Source organism: Callionymus lyra, chromosome 5, assembly GCF_982586985.1.
Source record: "Callionymus lyra chromosome 5, fCalLyr1.hap1.1, whole genome shotgun sequence".
Taxonomy (NCBI): domain Eukaryota; kingdom Metazoa; phylum Chordata; class Actinopteri; order Syngnathiformes; family Callionymidae; genus Callionymus; species Callionymus lyra.
In genome coordinates this window covers 28,726,325-28,750,413 of record NC_141822.1, presented here as the reverse complement: position 1 = coordinate 28,750,413, position 24,089 = coordinate 28,726,325, and the positions used below count along the sequence as shown (strand labels likewise).

Genomic DNA, 24,089 nt, shown 5'->3' with positions numbered 1-24,089 from the left:
AAAAGCTCCTTAAGTCCAGGACTTAAACTGAAAAGGCGTCTTGAGGGCATATTGATTCTCACAGGAGGCGGCGACCTCTGGGTTTCAATCCACGACCCTTCATCCCTCCAGCGCAAGTGACATGCTCCAAGTTAGGACACTTATCACCCTCTTCAGCACCCAAATGAGGAGACAAAGAAGTGCTTTTTTTCCCCTCTTTCCCTCAGGGTGGGTTCTGAAGAGGGGGTGATACATGGCGATTATACACAAAGCCTTTTGTCGCTGTGGATTCTAAATGGAGGTTTCAAAGCGGTGGGATTAGCTGGGAGAGCGACATTCAATTAAGATGGGATCTCTGTACTGCAGAGCTGCCAATTAATCGCCTTAATGTCTGCGCGAGCCTTTGCTTCACACCTTTACCTCCCGAAGAAAAGCCAGTGATTGAGTGAAGAGAGAAGCTCCGAGGGGAAGCGGAGGAAGAGCGAGCCCGACGTATGGAGGACGAGCTGAGTCAGGAGCTCACGGCACAGGCGACCTCCTCTTCCTGTGAGGTGGCCTGGGCTCACGGGGGGGGGAAGAGGGTCAACCATGTGCAGGGTGACCCTTACATCCTCGCATTCATCACCCTCTTGCCAAAAAACAAACCCACATCACAAATCTCTGTGATGCTCACAGGAGGAAAAATCTCTAATAATGAGAATGCTGACGAGAAGGAATGGGGATTAGAACTTTTTAATTATCTTTAGCAAATGGACTTTCTCAGATGTCCAATCTGTTCCGAAGTAACCAGTTGTCTTCCCTTTTCTCGCCGCTCATCAAACATCAATAGCAGCTATCCAAGTCAATCAATCAAGGGTGGGACTACTTACACTAAATGCCTCTACAGCAGAGGCATGAAAAGACATGATCACTCCAGTGAAGGGAATAAATCATGGGCTAAGTTGGCACGACTGTGATGAAGTGCCTACAGATATGACCCTTTTAGCCAAATGACTACTTCCAAAACTGCTGTGTCAGAAAGTGAAATGTGCTGGAAATGCATGAAATCCCAAACATAGAGAGTCCATGAATCAAAGAGATATATAATCCATTGTATTTCCCAACTAAAACGTCAACATTTCTAAAAAAAAAAAAAAATCACTTCAGTTGTTGCAGAATTGGGATGAAACATTTCTCTGAGGTAATACTGGCCCGTCAGTAAAACACTTGTTGATCCTTCTCGCCTTTGTTTAACATAACATTTTAGTGTGAAAGTGTCTTACTACATCCTAAATTAGCCAAAGATTGTAAAAGCATTTACTCTTATTTTTCCCAATAGCCAGAATGCTAAATAATGACTTTCAGTAGTTTCCATTTATCTCCATCCACACAACATGTTGTTGTGACCAAAAATTGGAGTTTACAGTAGGGTTAATTTAAACATGTTTACTTCCACAAATCATGTTCTTCCAGGATAAAACAACCCTGACCCTCTTAGATTGTTACATTTAAAAATGCTGCTTCCCTGTTCAACCAGGAGTCAGCCAACCACTAGAGGGCCCTCACACAGTTCACACTTCATTAAACTAAAAAAACAAGCTAATGGAAAATTATTATCACATCTCTTTACCAGCAACACATGTCTGAAAATCAAACTTTTTTACTTAAAATATTACATATGTATATATATTTTTTAATTAAATTAATATTATATCATTATTAAATAAATACAAAAATGTGCATGTAAAGCTTTAATATAATTTTGATTGTGCAGCCATTTTTCATGTTTAAACTAATTTGAATTTGTTAAGGATATTTATTACTTTTATTATATAATCTTAAATATTATCAAAACCCATATTTTGAAGCTAAATCAAATATACCTAAATATATAATTTGAACTTGATTCTTCAAACTGTCTATGCATTGCATTTTAAACTGTTTTTAATTTTAATTTTAATTTCAATTATGTTGATTTCTTTTTCTAAATAATTACTATCATGCGGCGTGTACACGTTCACATGACGACGTAGAAGTACTGGTGCAATTTCCAAGCATTGGCAAGATTTCAGCTATTTGCAACTATTAGCTTAGTGTGAATTTAAATAGTTAGAATACGTGGCACTATAATTAACATAATTAAATGAAAATTTATAATTTGAATTTAAAAGGCTACGAATCACAAAATATTGAATTTAGGAATGTATTTTTATACATCGGAATTAAAAGATCAAACTCAGTCAAAATATGTCTCTATTTCAATTATAATTTTAAAACCTAAACAAATTCAACATTACAATATAGAAATTATTAAATCCAAAAAAATGTCAATGCTTAAGAAACATGTCACACAAGTTTCAATTTCAATATTTTAGATGTAAATTTCAATCATTCAATATTCTCATATACTTCCATAAGCCTCATTGGAAAAAACCTCCTGCTGAAAGGAGATGTTAAAAATGAATATCAATGATGTGTTTTGACAAGCCATACATCCATCCATTTATATCCCATCTCTCCATACTCTGAAATCTTAATCTGACAAAGGGGAAGTTTATTAAACCTTGATTCTTGAATTCACTGCATAAATCTTGTGACCTGCCGATTTATTTTTGTCTTTCTTTGGGATATTCTCTTTCTATTTATTAAGCGGCTGATGCACTTAACACTTTACGAGACGCTTTAAACCCTTGTCCTTGACGCAAATTACGCTCTCTCATCTTCCGTCACATGCACGCGCAAAAGAGTGCACGTCCTCCTCAGTCGAGCGTCTTAAAATAGTTTGCCCTCATTAATGGGCCATAACAAGTGTGCTTTGAAGAGGCTCGACAGTCTACATCTAACAATAGAGTGGAGCAACTTAAAGGAAGATGGAGACACAGACAACTCTGCTGTTTCTATCTGGGCTGCTGAAGTTGTCGAGTGTCCTGTGAGAACCGGCCCTTATCTCACCGTCCAGCAGCTCAAAGGCGGTTTGATGTCCCTCCTCTGGCAGCCGCACAAACACGGACACACACGCACACACTCGCGCACAAACACACACTCTTGATTACACAGAGAGTGGCTGGAAACGCCACACTAGAGCACTTAAGAGCATCGTCCTCGCAGAGTACTGACAAGAAGAGCTCTGGGTTCAAATTGGCCCAATTATCAACAACTTGTTGCACTCCGATAGATTACCCATCGAATGTCACGTGACCTGTACCTCCAGACTCTGAGACCTACAGTTGATTTGGACAAATAATGATCACACCTCAAGTCTCACTTCTGCATGGACGACAACAGACGCCAGTGAGAAACGTAGGATATTTTTCTGTGCATTCACACATTGAGGAGACATTTGTGCACTTGTATGTTACTGTTGAACAATCTTAAAATTTATTTTAAAAGTGTGTTTTGTTTTTTGTATAGGAGGACCGAAAAAACCCTTAAAATCTTTTCATTGGTTTAAAAAATGTTTTTGTATAGTACATAAAAAACTTGAAATATAAAAATGAAAGACTGCTTCTATTATATATATTTAAAAAACGTTGATTAACTATAATTTCATTGACATTTCTGTGAGTGAAAAATAGTTTAGTTATGAATACATACTGCAAATAACTCATAATATTATTGTATTACTGTATTTAGTAGCTTTTTTACTTGTTTGATATTATATTTGAGATATTTTACACGTTTCTCAACATTTGCAACAGTTCAATAAATAGTACATTTGTCCCAAATACTACTGTCCTAACTGTGTGAGCAGCAAAAAAAAAACTTTCCGTGGCCTGATTGTGCAAATGTGTGTCAAGGCCCTCGACATTTTCGGCTGTTTACTCTTGGACTCCATGAATGGAAACGGATCTTCCGGGACAAATAGATGAATTCAGTTCTTAATCAAGATCTCTTCATGAACAGTAAAATCCGGCCGTTACTGTTGTGCGGCTATGGCTGGCTGCGATGACCTCTGACCTTCTCGGTCACGGAGGGTTAACGCTCACTTCGCACCTTTTAGCGTGTCGACACACAAGGCCACGCTGACATGTTTCCTGCGGGCGAGCTGCGGCGTCTGTGCGACTTCTACCAGCGTGTCTGTGTCAACAAACCGGGAGTGGGTCAGGAAGTCCGGAGTGTGTTCTGGGTGTGTGCGCATCCGTCGACGGATGTTTATGGGTAAAAGGGCATCAACATGGAGTGTTCGGAGAGACGGAGAGGAAGAAGCGGCACAATGTGTAGGAAGTGTTGAAAAAACAGTGGAGTGACCAGAGAGAGAGTAAATCAAAGATGAGCCCGGTTTATGAGTCAGGTGGGATCTGAGAGGTGTGTTTGTTTTTTTCTCACCAGCTCTCGAGGGAGGAAGATGTCATCCTGTCGAGCGACCACCACACATACACTCTCGCCCTGTTTGGTGCTGCGCAGCATGGCAACCAGCTCCTCCTGGCTGCGGTTGGTCATGTCCACGCCGTTCACCTACACACACACACACACACACACATGCACAAAATAATCACGCAACGTCACAATCACAAAATTCAAAAGGTGTGCCTAATGATTTAAAGTCATGATGGTCAAGTATTAGACAAGACAACACATACTGTCCCCAGGAAGCACCTTTCCTACCTAACTTTATTAAAACATACAAATTATTCAATAATTAACTTTTATGTTTTAACAATTGTAACAATTTTTGCTAATTCTGAATGGTGTCAGCAGTAAGAAGCAGAACAAGTGAATGTTGAGTCAAATCCACAACACCAGAAATGAAAGAGGCTGAAAAAAACACGAACTCCTTGGCAGAGGTACTAATGCCCATTTTTTTCACCGTCAACTATAACAAACCTGACAAAAACCAGTTGGCATGTAATGTAAACTAAATTTCTGATATAAAATGTTGCATTATTTCTTTAGCCATAGCGTTTTTCCAAGAGTTTGTGACATGCCCACTACAATCAAGTTGTGACATTTTAATTGTTTCAATTGTATACTTTCTCAGTAGAGGATGTGAAGTCTCTTGTGTCCTGTGCTGCCACTCATCTTCTCCATTGGCTAGGTGGCTTTTGTAGGGTTCTTTTAATTTGCACTTTATTATGAGAGTTGCACTGCAACGCTCCACACTCTAGTGTGCACCCTAGTGGCTACATTGCAGAATAAGGTTTAAATAAATAAAAAAGTGATTCATGTCATTTATATTTGAGTAAACTACTACTATATTTTATTTTACAAATTGACAAATATAATATTTATTTCAAATTGTGAAAATGTCTACGATATTTTTTTCATGTTCTACAGAACTTACTCATGGGCTGGAACAGTCTTTCCAAGCAATTTGGACGGACCCATTCATCCACAAATAGGGAATGCATTGTCAAAAAATACGATAGAACTTTAGTTTGGTTGATCTGCTGCACTTAGTTTAGATAAAGTCACTCGAAGTGACAAACGTTTGATACAGAAAACAGAAGATTAAACGACTAATAAACAGGAAAATATCTACCCAGAGTGAATGCTGGAGGCATTCCTATGTGCTTTTTGTGTCACAATGTTTGCAAGAAAATAATTTAGCAGTAACTTGGGTGTAGCTATTTGAAAACATAAGTGATAAATGATTTAAAAGCTTGCAGTTGTTTTTATCTTGCCCTCAGGATATTATAGTTGAACAGACCTGATGCACAGTGTTGCTGAAACTGTAAATATAGTCAGTGTTGCAACCTCAATGTCCTGGTCATTTATTTCACGAGCAGGAAGCCTCGGAGTCATTTCCTCATACTTAATGATGATGAAGATGGTAATCTCCGGTTCCTGCTCCTGTTTATTACATCGCAGGGGACCTTGTTAGTTGTACCTCAAGGATTCGGTCGCCGGTCTGCAGACGTCCATCTTTAACAGCTGCTCCCCGCTGCAGGATGTTCTTCACCATGATGGGTCCTGGTCCGTGTACCGAGGAGTCCCGAGTTACCACAGTGAATCCCAGACCCTCAGCACCTGCACCGAGACCGACGTGAGGATGACTCGAAGAATGACACGGTAGATAAAAACATGACTTGGAGACCTTGAACAATTCTTTTAATTGAAATATGCCATCAGTTTAGTTTCCCGATGACCCTACGTCGTCGGCGACCCTCCTCCCTCACAATAAGCACTGTTTAAGCACCGGTTTTCCTGGCAAGGGTCTACGAGCAGGATTAGACAGACTCTGTCTTTAATTTCACGTGTGAGCAGGTCTAACGACGGCTGATGAAAGGAGGCAGAGAGGGAAGATGGGAGGAAAAGAACCTGCGAGACATTATTCCCTTTTCTAGCTTTTCCTCCCCAGGGATGATTCCCACAAAGATGTTGCTTGTGCCAGTGTGTTACAAGTGTGTGCATGTGTGTGAAAGGCACACACGCTCTCCTTTTTCACGGCCTCACAAGCCCCAAGCCATGAGTGAAATGTGCCACGCTCGGTGCACGCAGGGAGAGCAAAGCCGGTGTGGCATACAAAAAGCGGTGAGCGATGCTATCTGTTCTCCGAGCTAAGCCTCCGCCTGCCCTACATTAGCGCACCTAAACCTCCCTGCCTGTCAATCACCCAAAGAAAGAGGCTGTTGCCAGGGGAGAAGGCATTAGAGAGCACATAATATCCCCAGCTGTGATCTTGCATCAGGTGAAAGGGGGGCAGAGAAAGTAAAAATCAAACAAAGGAGGGATGGACAGATGAAAAGAAGGGGACGATGACACAGAGCACGGAGCCTGGATTCATCTGAGCACCTGTAGATTGTGTTCATGTGGGCCAATTACAGCCTCCCATCTATTTTCTTTGACCGGAACACGGCCGCCCGAGCAGAACCCATTCACGGCTGAAGAACCTATTCTGGCGTTATCAACACATCTGTGTGCCAGCAGTGATGTGTTTTTGAAAGAATGCGAGATAAAGAAAGGGGGTTTCAATGGGACTGGGTTGGGACCAAGTCCTAGAGGGAATGAAGATAAACCCCAGACTGAAAGAACAAAATGTTTTAAGAAATACATTTGAACAGGGAGCATGCCGTTCCTAGATCCAAAAACATGTTCGACACCAGTTCTCGTGCACCGCAGACTGGCGACCAGGAGGAGGGTTTATTGGACAAAAAACATAAACGTCTTCAAAGTTGAATTGAAAATTAACAAATCCTCACTTTTGTTTTTCAAAAACTTGGCACTTGACCAAAAACTGCTAAATATATTATATTATATACAGTATTTGGGGTTTTTCACCAATTAATTTAACAAAAATGGAGAAACTACAATTTTTTTCTTTGTTATTTAAATTTGATATAACCTCAAAGAGGTTAAACAATATAAAGTCATCACTGAGAGGGTTAAGTTTGTAATTTTATATAAAGTGTGGTGCTTAAAAAAAAATACTGAAATAACAATAAATGGGTGTTGAGCAAAAAAAAACTGAGAATTCAAATAAAAAATAGTTTAAATTAAATGAGTTAATGTTGCTTACCTTTCTTTAAGTCAATTTTAAGCCTCTTGCCGCCCTTTTTGTTTGCAGTGTTGGCCAGAGGTGGCACAACTGGACTCCTGCTGGTCTGAGGACTTTCGCTTCGAGGCCTCGGTGACGGCGACAAGCTCGCTGCCCTGGCTGAAGGTGTTGGAGAATTTCTTTCCAGCTGCTGATGTGCGCTCAGAAGCTCCGCAGGTGTTGGAATACGATCTGGAGTTTTGGGACGTGAATCTGGTTTTCGGAGATCTTTTTTGGGGTCCAGCTGGAACTCGGCTTTAGCACGACTCAACATGGGACTCTTTGCTTTTATTTCTTTACCGTCTGCATTAAAGAGTTGACCAATCAGGCTTTTTTCGTAGCGCGGTTTGTTGGCAAGTGGGAGGACCTCCAGATCCACCTCAGCTGAAGACATGGCCTGGCGGAACACCTCTTGTGAACTGCAGAGAGAATGAGATAAGAATAGGTACCACCTCATATTGAAAGATACAGCTACATGATGATGATAACGGCAGGAAGAACCTAGGGTTAAGGTTCTGAACTTATTTAAATGGTTACATTAAAATGAGGTCTATAAGGTAACATTGTTTACACGGCAGCAATGACGTGGACATGCTTCGAAGACTTACTTACTCAAACTGAATTCCCTTTGCAAGACCTTTGAGACATGTTCCATTACATAGGCAATCAAGATAAAAGGTGACAAAGCTTAAATGTATATTTGTTTAGAAAATATGTAACTGGCACTCCTTTGACAGACTCAGAAGTAGCATTGGGAAAACTAAATATTATCTAGCTAACTTCGATCAAAATAGAGTTTCCAGTAAATGTCAAACTTACTGTGCAAAGGTTTTGTCCTGGAGGGGAGTATCATTGATTTTGACGATGCACTCATCCACATGGAAAATGTTCTCTTTCTTGGAGCGACTGTTTTCCTCTATTCCTTTAATGTGAAGACCCAGCGTCCTGGCAACACAAACAAAAACCCTTGGCATACATTTAAAAAAATAAATGTATCCATCTTGACATGAGCCTTTTGTTCATTAAAAAAAAAAGAAAACAAAACTATCAAAAGATTCAATATTCATCCAAACACTGTTATGTTTCTAAAAAGTTTTCGAGTGAATTCTCACAATCATTTCTTAGCAGTATGGACTGATCACATGTATATTGAGGAGTTGCGAACCTACCGTCCACTGAGAGACGAGCAATATGGCACCACATGAATCCCCAGAGGACCCCGGTCACCCTGGATGGTGACCGTCCTTGTCATGGTGCTGTCAAAAAACATCAACACTGTCATGAAGAAATAGAAAGAGCAGACATGGATGCAACAACAATAATCAAGTGACAAGTTCAGTAGGTGAGCAAAGAACAGGTATTTTCTCCTTTAAAAAAAAACACTACAGATTCAAAAATCACCACTTCAAAAATGCCTGCACTATGTCTAGGGAAATATGCATAGACATTAATGACTACGACATAAATTTATTAATTCAACCAGAAGTAGTAACACGAGTTTCCTGCACTTGTTTTAATAGTTTCTTCAGTATTCATTCATATACTGTAACCATTACGTTAACCATATCAGTGCTCGACTATTCTCAGTGTAGGGAAGTCTTATCTGACTATTTTGGTAAAGTTTTGTTCATTAATTATTATTGTTTGGTTTGTTTACTGTACAGGCTGTTCTGCCATTAAATTGCTGTGTTTAGATGTTTTTTTTTAAGGTTTACTACTTGAAAAATGAGAAGAGAGTTTACAGTTAATACTTTTAATAATAAAAAGAGAAGAAATAATGAAGATTTTAAGGTTTGAAATAAATAAAAAATAAAAAAGGAAAGATTGATACAACCCACTGTCACTCGTCTCACAACATTGTACACCTAATTGATGTTACTATTACCACATGAACTGATCACAGACACAACCATCGTCACTCGCATCCTGTGATGTTGTATTTCACAGATTCCATCTAATACACATCATAGTTTAATCGTAATTCAACCCACACACACACGTATGCCGAACACTAACAATGTATGTAAACAATCAGACCAAAACAGGATTCACACATTCTAGTTTGGAGATGATGAGTGATGTATATTTACAGCGTGCAAGTGAACACACAGTTAAACAGACACGCACATATTCACATGCGGAAGGGAAAAAAAAACCTGCAGCACAAACAAGCTCATCAGAGGCAGCCACAGCTTGTTAGTGCTGCACGCTAATATGCAGAATAGATCTGCTCAACCATTTCAGCATCCCACTGACAATAAGACAAACAAACACAGTTGTCCCACAGAGAAGTTGGTGATGGGGGATGAGGGGATGTGTGTATGACGGATGAAAAGATCAACGAGGAGAGAGACAGATGGAGTTCCCACTCTTGGGTGACTTCCTCTACATCAACAGAGAGCGAGCGCCTGACAAACTCGCAGCCGGAACTTGCTGAAAGACGTGCCCTCGCTCGCTCACCGTGGCTACTTCCACCGCCAACCATCTGTTACCATGGTGAACAATCAGCGAGAGCTGCGTCTTCATTGTATCAAAGTGCTGTCAAGACACCGCTGTAGTGGAAAAACTTGAAAATTCCCATCTGTCACTCTGCCATTCTCAAATTGGCGGTTGAGTTGGTTGCCTTGGTAAACGCAGGGAAAAAAATCCGGGGGAAAATGATGAACATCTGGCTTTCCACAAGTGAGCAAACACCATTCATAAACCATCTCAATAACCTTTACGAACATGATAATAAACAACTTTCACATACGGAGACACACGTACAAGCATATTCAACACGCACACACACACACACACACGCACACACACTTTCCAAAATATATCCAAGACTGTTTTTCTATGAGGAAATTTTCAAACCTTTTTTTTGATATACAATATAATCTCATTGATAGTATAAAACAAAACATACATGTTTATGTATTCACAACCTTTGACAAGAACAGCTGTGTGGTATTTATTTTTCTAATCTGTAAACCAACAAAGAAAAAAAGACCAGGTATAATCCAAAGAACTCGGTAGAAAAAAACAGCCTGTGTGAAGCTTTAATCTTTAATCAAGGAAAAGGTATAAAAAAGTTCTGTCCTAGTGAGCTATTAATAACACAGGTGTTGTTTTTTATTAAAGGGAAACTAATGTGTTGATTAAAGTGTCTCTTAAATGTGTCCGTTTGTACAAAACTCTCTTTTAATTTAAACATTTATATTAGAAAATACTGTGATTGGTGAAGCATTGCAGTTTGTGACCATGCATCATCAATCCCGGAAGTTTCTAACTCCAAAGGACTTGTTGTATTAACAAAGCGGGCCTTGATTACAGCTTGAGGAGGAGCGAAGCCAATATAACGTCATTATGGACTCTGCTCTTGTAACCTCTCGTTCGCCGTGATTTCAGACGGGGGAGAACTTTATAAAGTACTAAGTTCAAAACATCGTCATAATGAGGGACTTACTGCATCTTGGAGAGAAAGACTTCATTTGACACATGTTTTGACATTAGTTACCCTTTGATCTAAACTAAAAAGATTAAAGTTGTGTGTACAGCAAGTTCATTAACTAGCTAGGCAGCAGTTGAGTCATGACAACTTAGTCTTACCCACTTTCTCAACATGACAGAAATGAAAATAATACAAAAAAATATGATGTATGTAGCAATATGTAATACAGGGGTCACCAACATTGATATTGCAAAAAGTGTTGAAACGGCTACTATAAGTTTTGTACTCATTTTGTACTCCTTTCAGTAGACAAAAAGTTAAGTATCAAATATATGACTTTGCTAAATTAAATATAACAAGGACTTTTAAGAATCAAATGGATTAATGGAACAGGATTGCGGGTATTGAAACAATTGTTTACAGTTTCAGGACGAAAATGAACTAATGTTTTGTTTCTTTCAATCAATAAATAGTTAATCTGATTAATATTTACTTCGATAATGGATGAATTGTTGTAATTCATTCAACTTTTCTAGACCAACCATCATTAAGAAGTACCTGCCATGATTTTGTTAGTAAAACTAAATCTAAACATTTCAATTTGGTGTGAAATAAAATCATTTATGTTTTTAGCTAGTGTAACTGAGCCCAACATAGGAGCTAACATGTTTTGTTATTAAGAGTTTTGTGAATGTGGACAAACCTGGATTATACAGAGAAAATGTTGTGACAAATAAGAGCAGGAAGTTCTTTCCTTTCAGTCAAACTCACCTGTAATACCGCCTAAATAGTTCAAAGACGTTTTTACTCACAGTATGTACTCACAATATCCCGACCTTAAACCCACTAGACAGTTTAATCCAGTGTCAAACTGTCAGACAAAGACAGGCGCGCTAATCCGAGTGTGTACTACCGCATGTGTCTGAACTCCTTCTCGTTGTAAACAAACACACAAAGTCATACCTGAAGTTGACCTGGTTCATTTTGATCTTTGGCCCGAGGTCGCCGCTGCGTTCCAGAGCTGCTTTCAGCACATGGCTGACTTCCTGTGAAAATAAAAACATTCAACATGGTGACACGCCGGCAAATGAAGCGTTTCCTGCTTCCCCATGCACACATGCACACAAATCAAACAGTAGCCAGTCAGCAGATTCTCAGAGGCCCGCGGTCAATTAGTAAAACAATCCGATACTCGCGTCATCAATCACCTTTTCAGACAGCGAGTGGCGAGAGATTGCCGGATGCTGATCTGCTGCCAGGCTCTGGCGTCCTTCTTTCGCTGCTTCTACGTGCATTTCTATCCATCCGTCCCTCCCCCTCCTTCCATGTCTTCCCAGTATCAGGCAACGCTCTATTTTAAGTCTGCGAAATAAAACAACCCCGGGGCGAAGGAACGAAACGGGACAAATGTGCGACGAGCAGACGGCGAAGAGGAGAAAACTGTTCTGAGGAGAGACGCTGGGTTAGTGACGGGATATTGCCGCAAATGGCTAAAGACAAGAGGGTGCAATTAGGTCCTTCTGCCTTGTCACTTTCATTGTGTCACTAATGGCTAAAAAGCTCCCGCCCACTAGCTTGTTACTTAGCGTACCCCACCCCACCCCGCGCTACCGTACCCAACTCCCCTGTCGCACACAGAGTAAATATGTGCTCTATAACACTCTCCTACACCCACACACACTCTGCTGGTGCAAATATTCCCAGCAAACATCGGCTCTGTGGAGATCTAAACTGGAAATATTGGACCATAAACACTGGTGTTTCGGCTGTACAAATAGTGACCCACTTATCTGGTGTGAGATAATCCACAATAATGTGTGTGCATGGGGGCAGACAGAGGAGCTGGACGCTCCATTGTTGTTGTGCATCTTCCCGTTACAAGACGTAACAGAGTTCATGTGCAGCGTTGGGTGATAGACGCTGGACCTCTGGTAGAATAGCCGCCTTAATGAAAACTCTTGCTACAGACTCGTTGTACATCAGGAAGTTTTTTCCGTCTGATGTCATATCACACAGCAGTGGCGTGATGCTAGTCTTCAATTCAGTTTCAATGCGAGTGTACCAAGCATATTATGCAAGATGCACACAAGTCCTTTAATGCTCTCAAAATGAATGGATCTTGTCATAATTCCCAATGAGAATCTAATCCCTCGATTGAGAGCTCTTCTGTTTATCTGGGCATAAAAACAGCAGCCAGCCCAATGCGGACGACACGCTGTGCTTCGCCAATCACTTTATCCAGCTCACTAAGAAACATCAGTGCCATCCAAGTATCAGATCTCTGCCCTTGTGGGTTGAATAAAAGTGATCCAAAGATCCCTACTTAAGTGTTATTCTCCCCTCTTCTTTTTCTGTTTGCATCTATTTCATATTAGCCATTTTATTCTTTATTATTTGTCGGAAACTTTAAACTGCTTGTGAAATGCACCATATTAATGGTATATATCTTTCTTCAGAATTCAATGGTACAGTCAAAGCGGGCATCATATGGTTGCCGGGAAGTTCAAAACAAATTTACGAATGCTGATAAGATAATTTACTGAAACAAATTACAAAGATTTATAATCTTATAACAAATTTAAAAAACTTATAAATTATAAACTCTGGGAACAGTTTAACAGAATCTTAATAAAGATTTACAAATTCTTTAACAAATTAAAAAAATCTTATAAACAAATACTCCTGAAACAATTTGTAGATCAATTTTTTTTTGTTTCAAGATTTTCTTCATTTGTGTCAGGGTTGTTCAATTTGTTTTGCACTTCCCAGCCGGCATAGAACCTCCCTCACGATTCCAGAAATATTTTTGTCTGTGTGTCATGAAACAACATTGATGACACTTTGATACTAGTCGATTTAAAGTCTTCGCAAAAACCAGCAGTAAACCCATTCGATGTCTAATATAATGGCGACAAGGCTGAGTTTAGCAGCTAATAACTAGCAAGTACAGTGTACTTTTGGCTCAACAGACTACAATGAAAACCTGCCAGAGTTAATTTATTTTTTCCATTTGGCACATCCTACAACTACTACTAAAAATACCAAGATGCATGAGATCACCTTTTGAGTATTGTGTAATCTTGAAGTGGCAGAGTGTTCACAGAAAAGGGTGTGGGCATGTTAGTAGAAACATAGCAGCGACCAGTCGTTTGTTATTAGAGTAAAAGTGTAGAAATACAGTTCTAACTCCCTTCCCTTGAGCAGGACCATTATTCCTGGCTCACCCGACTCCCCACCTGTGCTTTAACAGACAGCTCTGTCGCTTGAACCCACACTTGAACTAGCTTCTTTCAGCAGACTTGTGCTGACACTCGCTTCTGCTTTTATCACCTACACAGGAGTCGCACTTTTAACTCGACTCAGAGCTTTGCGTGTCTGCCACGTCAACCGCCTCGACTTAATCAACAAAATCAGACTCTCGTGTTTAAACTCTGACTCCCACATGAGTTCAATTTAAAAGTGACAGGAATTTAGGGCATTTAACATGCGTCTTGTGGATATAAGAGTAAACAGTTTGAGCTCTGGTAGAACCAGGAATTTGGAATGACGTGTGAACTGATCCGTCTGAAAACCGACACAGCCAGAGTTTTGTTATTTTGTTTCAGGTGCAGCTCTGTTTATAGTCAGAGGAGTTTGTCGGTGACAGGGTGGGGCGCAGTCGTGAGCTGGATAAGGTGTGCGTTTGTGTGTGTGCATGTCAGAGAGATGAGTAATGAGGTGTGCGTTTCCTTTGTGCTGAAGTCAACTGGTACATGTCAGCTAGCTGGAGTGTGTGTGTTTTGCAGGATGGTATCTCACTCCTAGGACCCTTCGTCATATTCATCACAGCACCCGGCTGATGTCACGGCGGTGCGGTGCAGTTCTGACGAAATGTCAACAGAGTTAAACTGCATCCAATGATTGTTTAAAAGGTTGACTCAGCGACCAGCCTTTAATCATTACAACGCTTGTCCTTTGGCTGTTTAAGGAGGATGAAAAAGGATAATCCTATCAAAACAAAACATGGATTTTTCCGAAGATGCCTTTAAATTTGAGTTATGCGACTTAAACGATTAGCATTTTGAATGTTTATGTTTGTACTGACACGCGGCTGCAACGGTTGCAACATTTTTTCCGAGAACAAGACTGCTGCGTTAACACAAGGCCGTAACTCAATATATTTGTAGAAGAGAAGTGCATGGAGACGGCAGCTTCGCCATCTAAGACGTATATCACTTGCCAATATTGCCTCTGACAGATATTTGTGTCAGCAACAACTTAAAAAAAAAATCTTCAGTGTGCAAAGCTTTTATTGTAATGGAGCAGGGGGTGTTTGTTTTATGTGTAAACTGTATGTGTTTTATGTGCAACGGTTTGACGCTTGACAACTGTGTTTCAATTCATTTCTCAGAGAGTCTACACTGTACGGCATTTAACATTACACTATACAGTATCTTATTATCAATAAAACTTAACAGAATAAGTGAGTTTGGTATTTCATTCCTTCTGATAATCCATAATTATATAGCACATTTGAGTGGTAGCACTATAAGAAATACATAGTAGGAAATGTCTTCTTCTGCAGCACAACTAAGTGAACACAGAATTATTTCGGTTCAGTTTCAGTATTCATTTTAGGAATACAGAAACGGTTCAGTATTTCCACTATACTTGTCTTCCATTTTAAATGTGTTGTTCTACAAAGAGTATGTTGTTCATACGTAACAAACTCTCACACTGTATCATAGTTTTTATTATTGCATCTGTTCAGCATTTCTAGGGGTGTAAAGAAAATATATCGATTTAACAATATATCGCAATATATTTATTCCTTCATACATTCGTCATTTCCTCAATGCCAAAGTAACAACAAAACGGTGAAACGGCAGCGATGACTGAAAAATAAATGATACACGAGGCTCCAGCTGCTTTGAAAGCTGATCTTTGGATTCAAAGTTTAAAGTTAAAAAATTAAACACTAACAGACACTGGATAATTATGTTGTTTGAGGTGGTTTGAAACTGTAAATGCACTTTATTGAGCATTGTTAATATGAGCTGATATTTTTGTTAATATTTTGTGAAGCACTTTCACATTTGATAAGAGAAAGTATATGCTCATTTTTTGTTGTAAAAGGCAGAAAAAGTGTTGTACATCGTTGTTCCAACAGTATCGCAACATATATTGTGACACGTGTCATATTACCAGATTCATGTTAATACAAAGCAATAGAATTTTTGTTATAAAAGAGTGAGAACAAAAGAAGGCAAAGAGAGAAATATAGCCCGTTATAAACTGAATATATGAAGCGTAACAATATTTTAACAATGCTTTAAACGTGCCAGACAAACTTGAATTAAAAAGTCGACGGTTGGTTTGGCCGAATGCCGACTTTAACTTCAGCACAAGAGTCAGGAACAGTTAGAAGTCGATCAACCTTGGTCTTCAACAGAGCAGGAAGTAAAATCTATTCAAGGGGCAGGACGCATATTTATCACTGCGGCACGGTTTAATTATGCAACATCTACAATTCAATACTCGCGAAGAAAAGTGTTTGTCTCACCATTGGGTGTTTAACTGTAGATTGGAGATACGCCTGCAAAGTGATGTGTGTCTATGTGCGAGTGCTCGCGCATCATTGCTAAAGTCCTGTACAGTGAGTGATGATTAAGTGATAGAGTATTGATCCATGGAGGTCCATAAGGCCTGTGACTCAATATGACCAGGAGCTGTGACGGCCTGCTGTCATCCTGCTACACAAACACACAAGCAACCAAACTGGCACTTTTTCTTTTTTTTCCCAATATAACTCTCAATATGGTTAACACCTTTAGTTGCAAAACTTTAAAGTAAAATTTCATTTTCTTCTATTAATCAATTTTAAATGGATTCATCTTAAGTGCATTTTGAATATGAATTTATTTATTCATTAGAAACCTCTGAAGTCGTTTCCATCCTTGGTTTCTTACAGTCTGTGTTTGATTTAAAGGCACTTTTCCTAAAACAAAATAAGATTAAGAGTATAAGCTTGTATATTGCCACCACATTACCGAGAAAATGGTTTTACTCAAAAACAGCCTGATGTAGAAATTGAATCAAGACAATCACTTTCGCTTAAGCCACATTTATCTTAATCAATTTTCTTCTTCTTTTCGGAGGCCGGGTCGATGGGACAGCAGTCTTAAGCAAAGTGGATCAGACTTTAATCACAATAACCTACTCTTGGACATGAAAAAGCCATTAAAGAAAAAGAACACTTTATGTCACATGTAATAAATATCATATACCTCGCACTTTTGTAAAACAACAAAGCACTTTACAATGCTGTCAGGCTTTAAGTTGATAACTCACCGTGGACTCACAACAAAAGCCATCCAACATAGAAATGTGTTATTTTCGACGCTTAAAAAAAATACAACTAATGCAAATCCACCAGAGGACTCCATTTTATCTGCGTCATGATGAGTTGCCATTGATAATAGGACCGTTCAGAGGGGAAAGAAGTGATAAAAGTAAAGTGCAGCTGGTGATTTAAAAAAATAATTAAATAATAACTTTATAAACGCCGTGCACCAAAACATCCCTCCATGATGATGCTCTCACTTAACTTCACAGCGTTTTATTGGTTTAATCCTGTTTTGACAGCTGGCTGATTTAAATAAATGACAAAGAAAGCTGGCTATTCGTTCATTTTCTACAGACATCGCTTCTTTGACCATGTATTGTCAAGATAGTTGTTAATGTATATAAAACGAAAATAATGTTATTAAGTAAACTTTTTTCGAGTGAAAAAATACATTATGATTTGTTATGTTTCGCTAACTTTGACCGAAAGTACAAATGGATACATTGAGTTCCTCTACAGTTATGCATTTTATTTGCATTTAAATATTGGCTGACCATTCATCTTCCAGATTAGCAACTGTAATGTACTAAAACAGCATATACTGATCCATTTTAACAAGTGTTTATAATTTGTTTTGTTTAAATAAAAGTCTCTATTAATCATGAAGGTGAGGCTTTTTAGAGCCATCCCACACCATTTCACACACAACATATCTGCACTTCATTTTTGCAAGCAACACTTCATCTGTGCACCAGCTGTGGGATGTTGGTGCATGTGTGAGCATCACTGACACTGTATTGAATCAACAATAACGAGGATCACACCGTGGGTTGGACTTTCCATTTCTCAAGGGGTATGGAAGCAGACATATTGCGGAGCAGAAATACGACCCATGTCATTGCCGTCACGTGTTCAGACTGCTGAGTTAAGATGTGGTGCAGCAGAAAGGGGCGTACAACAGTATCTCTTTGTGTTGCTTTACTGCACATAACCTCATATAGCCTCTATTACTCTTACAGGCGTCCTCATGTAACAAGAGCATACAAAAAAATTCTAATGGCTGCCTGCTTGGCTGACGGCGATCATTTGAAGAGGCCTTCAAAGTGTCACCAGGGGGCAAAGAGCTGGACTTTAACAACAGACTTCCTATCCAAAGACATCTGGGATGCGCTGAACTGTCTAGTGAGTTATTGCGCGTATTCCTAGATGTTTTATCATTTGGTTTAGGCAGTTAACACAAATTTCTTAAGGGGAAAACTTCAGCCAACGTTACACAATCTTTTAATTTAGTCCATTTAACTGTCTCCCTTTATCGTCCGTAAATCCCATAATGGTTTTAAGTCAAACTGAACTTCCAGAAGCCTGTATTTGATTAATCACAGAGGCTTTAAGATCTACACCACTTGCCACTCAATGGACCTAAGAAGAATTTACCTGCATATTTTTGGAAAGATTAAACGTAATAAAGGAGTTTAATTCTCATTCCACTTTCTATTCAAAACACTTGCTTTAAAACCAAAGCAGCACTTCCTTTTACTTTTATTCGTGGATTTGTGTAAAATACTACTAGAACAATACTGAAACAATGAACATGTTTTGTTGACTTACGAGATCAGGAGTTCCATATCGTTGCTCAGGTGAATGACTAGTCTCAAACTTTGGAACCAGAGCAGAGTCGCTGCTGCTCCTCACCAACAGAGGCGTGTCTGGAAGAAGATAGAAGATAAAAATAATCTTTAATGGTTTTGAAAGTATTCACAATCAAATAACTTATTCATTCATTTTCTGACGCTTATTCCTTTATGGGGGTCGCAGAGTTCTACAACCTATCCAAGCTTCTATCCCATCCCAGGACACCCAGAGACATACAATCATTCACGTACTTGTATACCTGCAGACTTTTTCCCATGCAACATAGAGATATAAAAAGGAACTATTAGGCCAGCACCATAAGTAGTTTCTGGTAGTTTTTAGAAATTCAAATATTTCTTGTTAAAACAAAAATGTAGTTTACTTGTGTGTCCTCGATCTAAATAGAATGAAAACCACTTATTTAACAAGAAAAGGTAAATATGAATTTTTCCCTTTAGGTGACCCGGCTGCATACGGCATCATGGACAAGTCAAGTTGCAAATATATAGTTCACAATTGATGTATATTTAGAGTTAATAGAGTAGTTTAGAGAAAGGGGAACTATTGCTAACTTGATAAAAATGTAACCTGGTGGTAAAGTTGTCCATCTCTGACCTGTATAGCATGGTAGAGGTTCGGACCAAGACACGTGACCAATGCAGAAGTACATTACGGACTGTTATCCTAAAGTGTCGTTTCCTCATTTTATAACCTGTTCCCGTTCTGCTTTTAAGCAAACAATTGATTGTAAAAATTATATAAAAGAGGAAAAAGAACATTGAATACGAAAATCAAAAACAAAAAAAATTGTATTTTAGGCAATTGATTCAATAGTGTCGGACAGTGGGGGTGTCGTTGGATAATGCTGATTAGTAGCTGGTTAACAATGATGAATGTTAAGGCTTAAAAATTTGAAAATACTTGAAGTAAATAAATGAAAAAACCTCTTACCACTGATTAAGAAAGAACAGCTTGAATTCAATAAATGTTGAAAGCTCTTGCGGGACACATAAAATGACTCAGTGGGTCGGAATGTCACACCCATCACCTACAGTATATCAATGGTGACAGCATACCATCAAATAACAATGCATGACAAAATAAAAACGTTTTGTGCCTCATAAAAAACATCTTAAAATGATCTAAAGGAACTAAACCTGATGAGTCTACAAACCTCATTGTTTGATTGACAGAGTGAAGTTAAAATCTGTAGAAATCTAAAACGTAATGTAAAATTCAGCACATTTTCCACCATAGCTTTTTTTTTTTTTTCTTACATTCCAAGATCCATTCTGAGCACATCCGTTTATTTAAAGACGACTCAGAGACCTTGACGGTCTTACGGACTCCACCCTGTCTTTCCTGCAATTAGTCCAAACCCCCCCCACCACACTTTCATATGACCAGCTGTTGTACCAACGCCCCCCCCCCCACACACACACACCTCACTGTGCACACACTTGCCGCAAGCCACAGTCGTCGCCCAAAGGAGCCGAACAAAGTCACATGGACCTGAGCTGAAATCACAACAGAGCCATTCTGAAGAATTTAATTTGGACCTTTGCGCCGACTCTTTGTTTGAGCACCCACCCAGAGGGGAGCCGCCCAGTGTTTGTGGATGTTAAACCAATGACTAGTGTTTTCTGATTAAACGTGACAGAGGAGGGATAAGGACAAGCAGTAAGAGTGAGATAAAGAAAAGCAATGAAAAAAAATTCCACTTCCTGTAATCAATCTCTCTTTAGAGGCTCAGTGACAAGGTCCTGCTCCGACGTGGTCAGAATGGAGAGAACAAGAGGGACGGAAGCGTAACCGCTGAGGGTTAAGTCATTTTTGTTGTAATCATCCAAGGATGGAAAACGCTCGTTCCAATCAACCCTGACATGGAAAACATGGCATCCTTTCATCTGCCACAGTCTGAGGAGACAGTTTGTGCGACGATTTATTTAAGCTACGCACAGTCAATGTAATCCAGACTCACATGAATATGTTAAAACAGAGATGCTCAATAGATGCTCAGTACAGTTGACCCATCATCAACTTTTTCTGACACATTAAACTCGAACGCCACATCATCGATTCACTCATTCATTTTTGTGTGATTTCTGTAACTTAGTTAAGTCTGTTAATATAAGATAATGGTTTTACAACTTTATTGACACTAAGCAGTCCCAGAGAAGAATGTCAAGCGCACTACTAGTTGGAAAATGAACAAATGGGTCGATTTCGTTGTCATAAGATCCACCCATTGAGTCTTCACTAAAAGATTTAATTTGATCAGCCACCTGTCAATTAAAACAGCTGTTGTTTCAAAGATCGCTAGTTGCTAAACTTCTGCATCAACCAGATTCATAAAGTGATGACAAAAATGTGTTAATTGTACAATAATTCTCAATATATTTATAAATAAATATATGTATTCATTTTTGTAGTCGATAGATCATATTGACTTGCTCATTCTAAGTAGTTTGTATGTTGCTGAAGGGTAATCACCACTTTCTTAAAGGATTTAACAGGACAGGGATATAATATTTACACAATATAACAACAAGTTATAGTTATTTTCTTTGTATCATTTATTGTTGTAATTAATTCACCAAAACATGCTTTTCATTTTCTTGATAATGCAGACATTGATGTGCAAAATGACATTGTTTGCCTAAATTATGGGATAAGGAACAAATACAATGGTTTGATAATCTACAGCAATTTTACAGGATTACCTAATCCATGTATCAAGTGTACAATACAAAGGACTGTAATTTAAGAGATTCAGGAATGCCTCGTTCCAAAAATATTACCTTCTGCGCCCAAAAGCTTTGAACTTGTTAAACATGTTTGGACGAGCCGAGTATAGCAGGCAATAAAAGATAATTGAGGGTTGTGAACTCTCCTGCAGCCACCTGTCGAGGCCTCTGAAAATAAAGTTGCACATGAGCAGTGATACTGCTTTGAATTTGAACTGCTTCATGGTCACAGTCGGCAACATTAATCCCCCTTCACTTATCCACCCATGTCAGATGGATCTATCAATCCTTACAGCTCTATGAAGGAACCTGAGTGTCGCCAGTCGTGAACTCTGACCCCTGGAGGCCTCTGGTGGGTCAATCAGTGGAGTGAGAGGTCGGAGATATTGATGGAAGTGACAGTTGTTGCTCTCTACAGGTCATTCAGTGTGTGGATGGATGTAAACAAGAATGCAATCAGGTCTCCGATCTGAGATAAACACCTCACATTAGCCATGTTTATATTTCATTCATTTAGTTGCAATATATGTATATAAAAATCAGTGTAATGCATCAATCATGAGGGTAAAAAGTAAACACGATCAAGGAAGTAAAGACAAGGAAAGGAAAGAGTACTTTACATTATACACTTCCACCAAATATTATTTACATTACCAAAATGAATGTTTTATAAAAAATCTAAACTGTGAGACTAAATGTGATGAATGAAAAGAAAAACTAATGTAAAATAATTGCTGAAATTAGTAGCATACAAATCTAGAAAAGTACAGCAACAGCAAACATCTTTGCCAATAGCCTTCGTTTAAGTTTAACAATCAAAAGAATCAAACAACTTCCATGATGAAGAAACTTCATAGGCTCACAGTTATGAGCTGCAGGGACTCATACCTGCGATACAACAACGATTTTCTGTAACATGTTGAAATAAATAAAATAATGAAATAATTGTTGCCACAGGATCTAAGATTCCTTTCCTTTCTTCCGCTATATTCTCTTTGCCTACCATGCGTCACAGCAGATGACTTCACAGTGAGTCTGGTTCAGCTCGAAGTTTCTGCCTGTTTAGAGGAAGTTTTTCTGCATCACTGTTGCTTTTTTATTGTGATCTGCTGGGACTTTTTCTCCATGTTTAGTTAAAAAAAAACACAATGTACTAAATCAAGTTGACCTTTTAAGTTGTTCTGCATCCCATCCACACTAAACATTAATACCTCAAAAGATTTTAATAGAAAACCAATTTGACAGTTACCTTTTGTTTTAGGTAATGCAATAAAAAAGATTTCTACTGAAAAACAGTTTATTATCAAAAAAGCTATGCAACAAAAAGTCAACATTATGGTTTCTGGTTGTGCTCCAAGAGTTTTAATGGGATATTTTTATATTTATATTTCTGATGACAGAAATAAAGATAAATCTGATAAGTAAGAACCCACTTTTTTCTCTTTTATTTAAGTTCTTCTTCTTAAATGACTTGGCTAAGGGCGCACGCAACCATGGAAGTTAAAGGAAAGTACAGTGCAAAGAGGTCTAAGATGAAAGTTTCACTATGACTGTCACAGATTCAGTATGAAACTATTGACAAAGTTTTTGCTGGACTTTAACAAAACTGGATCTGAGAACGACATGAAGGGAGATTCTTGGGTAGTTTTTTTTTACTCAAGTCTCAATTCATCTTCGTGTGACTTGTTGCCTAACAAGCAAGTCATTAGTCCTGTGGACTTCTGGTGAAACATTTGAAAGCTGTGTGCAGTCGTGGTTTACATTCAAAGCCACTGTGTGTCTCCATTTATGTGTGGGTGTCTTCTGGAGTTGGGCTGGTCTTGTTTCTGTTGCGATCGATAGATCAGCCAGCCTACGTCTGCTCATGGGATGAGGTGATAAGCACCAACTTCCTCCAAGTGTGTGAGTGTGTGTGTGTGTCCATGTAGCAGGAGATCAATGTGTTCGAATCATCCCAGTGGGGCACTGTGAAGTCCAATCAGCCTGTTCAAACAACTGGCTTGACCAAAGACACACACTCACACACACACAGAAACACACCGATGTGCTACCGATTTCTGAATTACTTCCGTCCACCACTTGGAGCGATTACATGCTCAATGTAACCAGATTATTTTGTATAATCAGAAAAACGATAACAGTGAGATTAAAGGATTCACTAGATTGACTAATATGATTTTCTCAATCACAGCTGCTTTTTCTGGGACGTGGACAACATCTGGAGGCGTTATATCTTGTTATTGCACGACTGGGAGTCTAACTGTTGCCAGCTAGTGTTTACTTTTCATTGGTCATTAAATAAAACCTTCTCTTCCTGCTGCACACATTAAAATCTGATTAATTAATGTCAACTAAATTAGTTTTTAATTACCTAGTTTAACATTTCAGTGAATGAGAAAACAAAGAAAGGTCCCTTTCTTACTTCTTACCACTGTTTTTATGTTTTATGAATTACAGAGACCTGCACAAGTTCATAATTAGATATAAGGGAGTATTTACCACCCCTATATATATATA

General features: G+C 38.8%; 1 protein-coding gene across 2 annotated transcripts in view; it reads right to left on the bottom strand.

Moving 5' to 3' along the window:
• pard3ba (par-3 family cell polarity regulator beta a) overlaps positions 1-24,089 on the bottom strand; it is a 133,197-nt gene that overhangs the window by 86,370 nt on the left and 22,738 nt on the right. The window contains exons 4-10 of one of the 2 annotated variants that reach the window (XM_087791725.1): positions 18,802-18,899; positions 11,832-11,914; positions 8,602-8,688; positions 8,252-8,377; positions 7,415-7,851; positions 5,786-5,925; positions 4,285-4,413 (exon numbers count right to left, since the gene is read on the bottom strand). In XM_087791725.1, the coding sequence (XP_087647851.1) occupies positions 4,285-4,413; positions 5,786-5,925; positions 7,415-7,851; positions 8,252-8,377; positions 8,602-8,688; positions 11,832-11,914; positions 18,802-18,899 (1,100 nt within the window). Of the gene's footprint in view, positions 1-4,284; positions 4,414-5,785; positions 5,926-7,414; positions 7,852-8,251; positions 8,378-8,601; positions 8,689-11,831; positions 11,915-12,076; positions 12,744-18,801; positions 18,900-24,089 lie in introns of those variants that run through there. The other variant, XM_087791726.1, reaches the window with a different exon arrangement.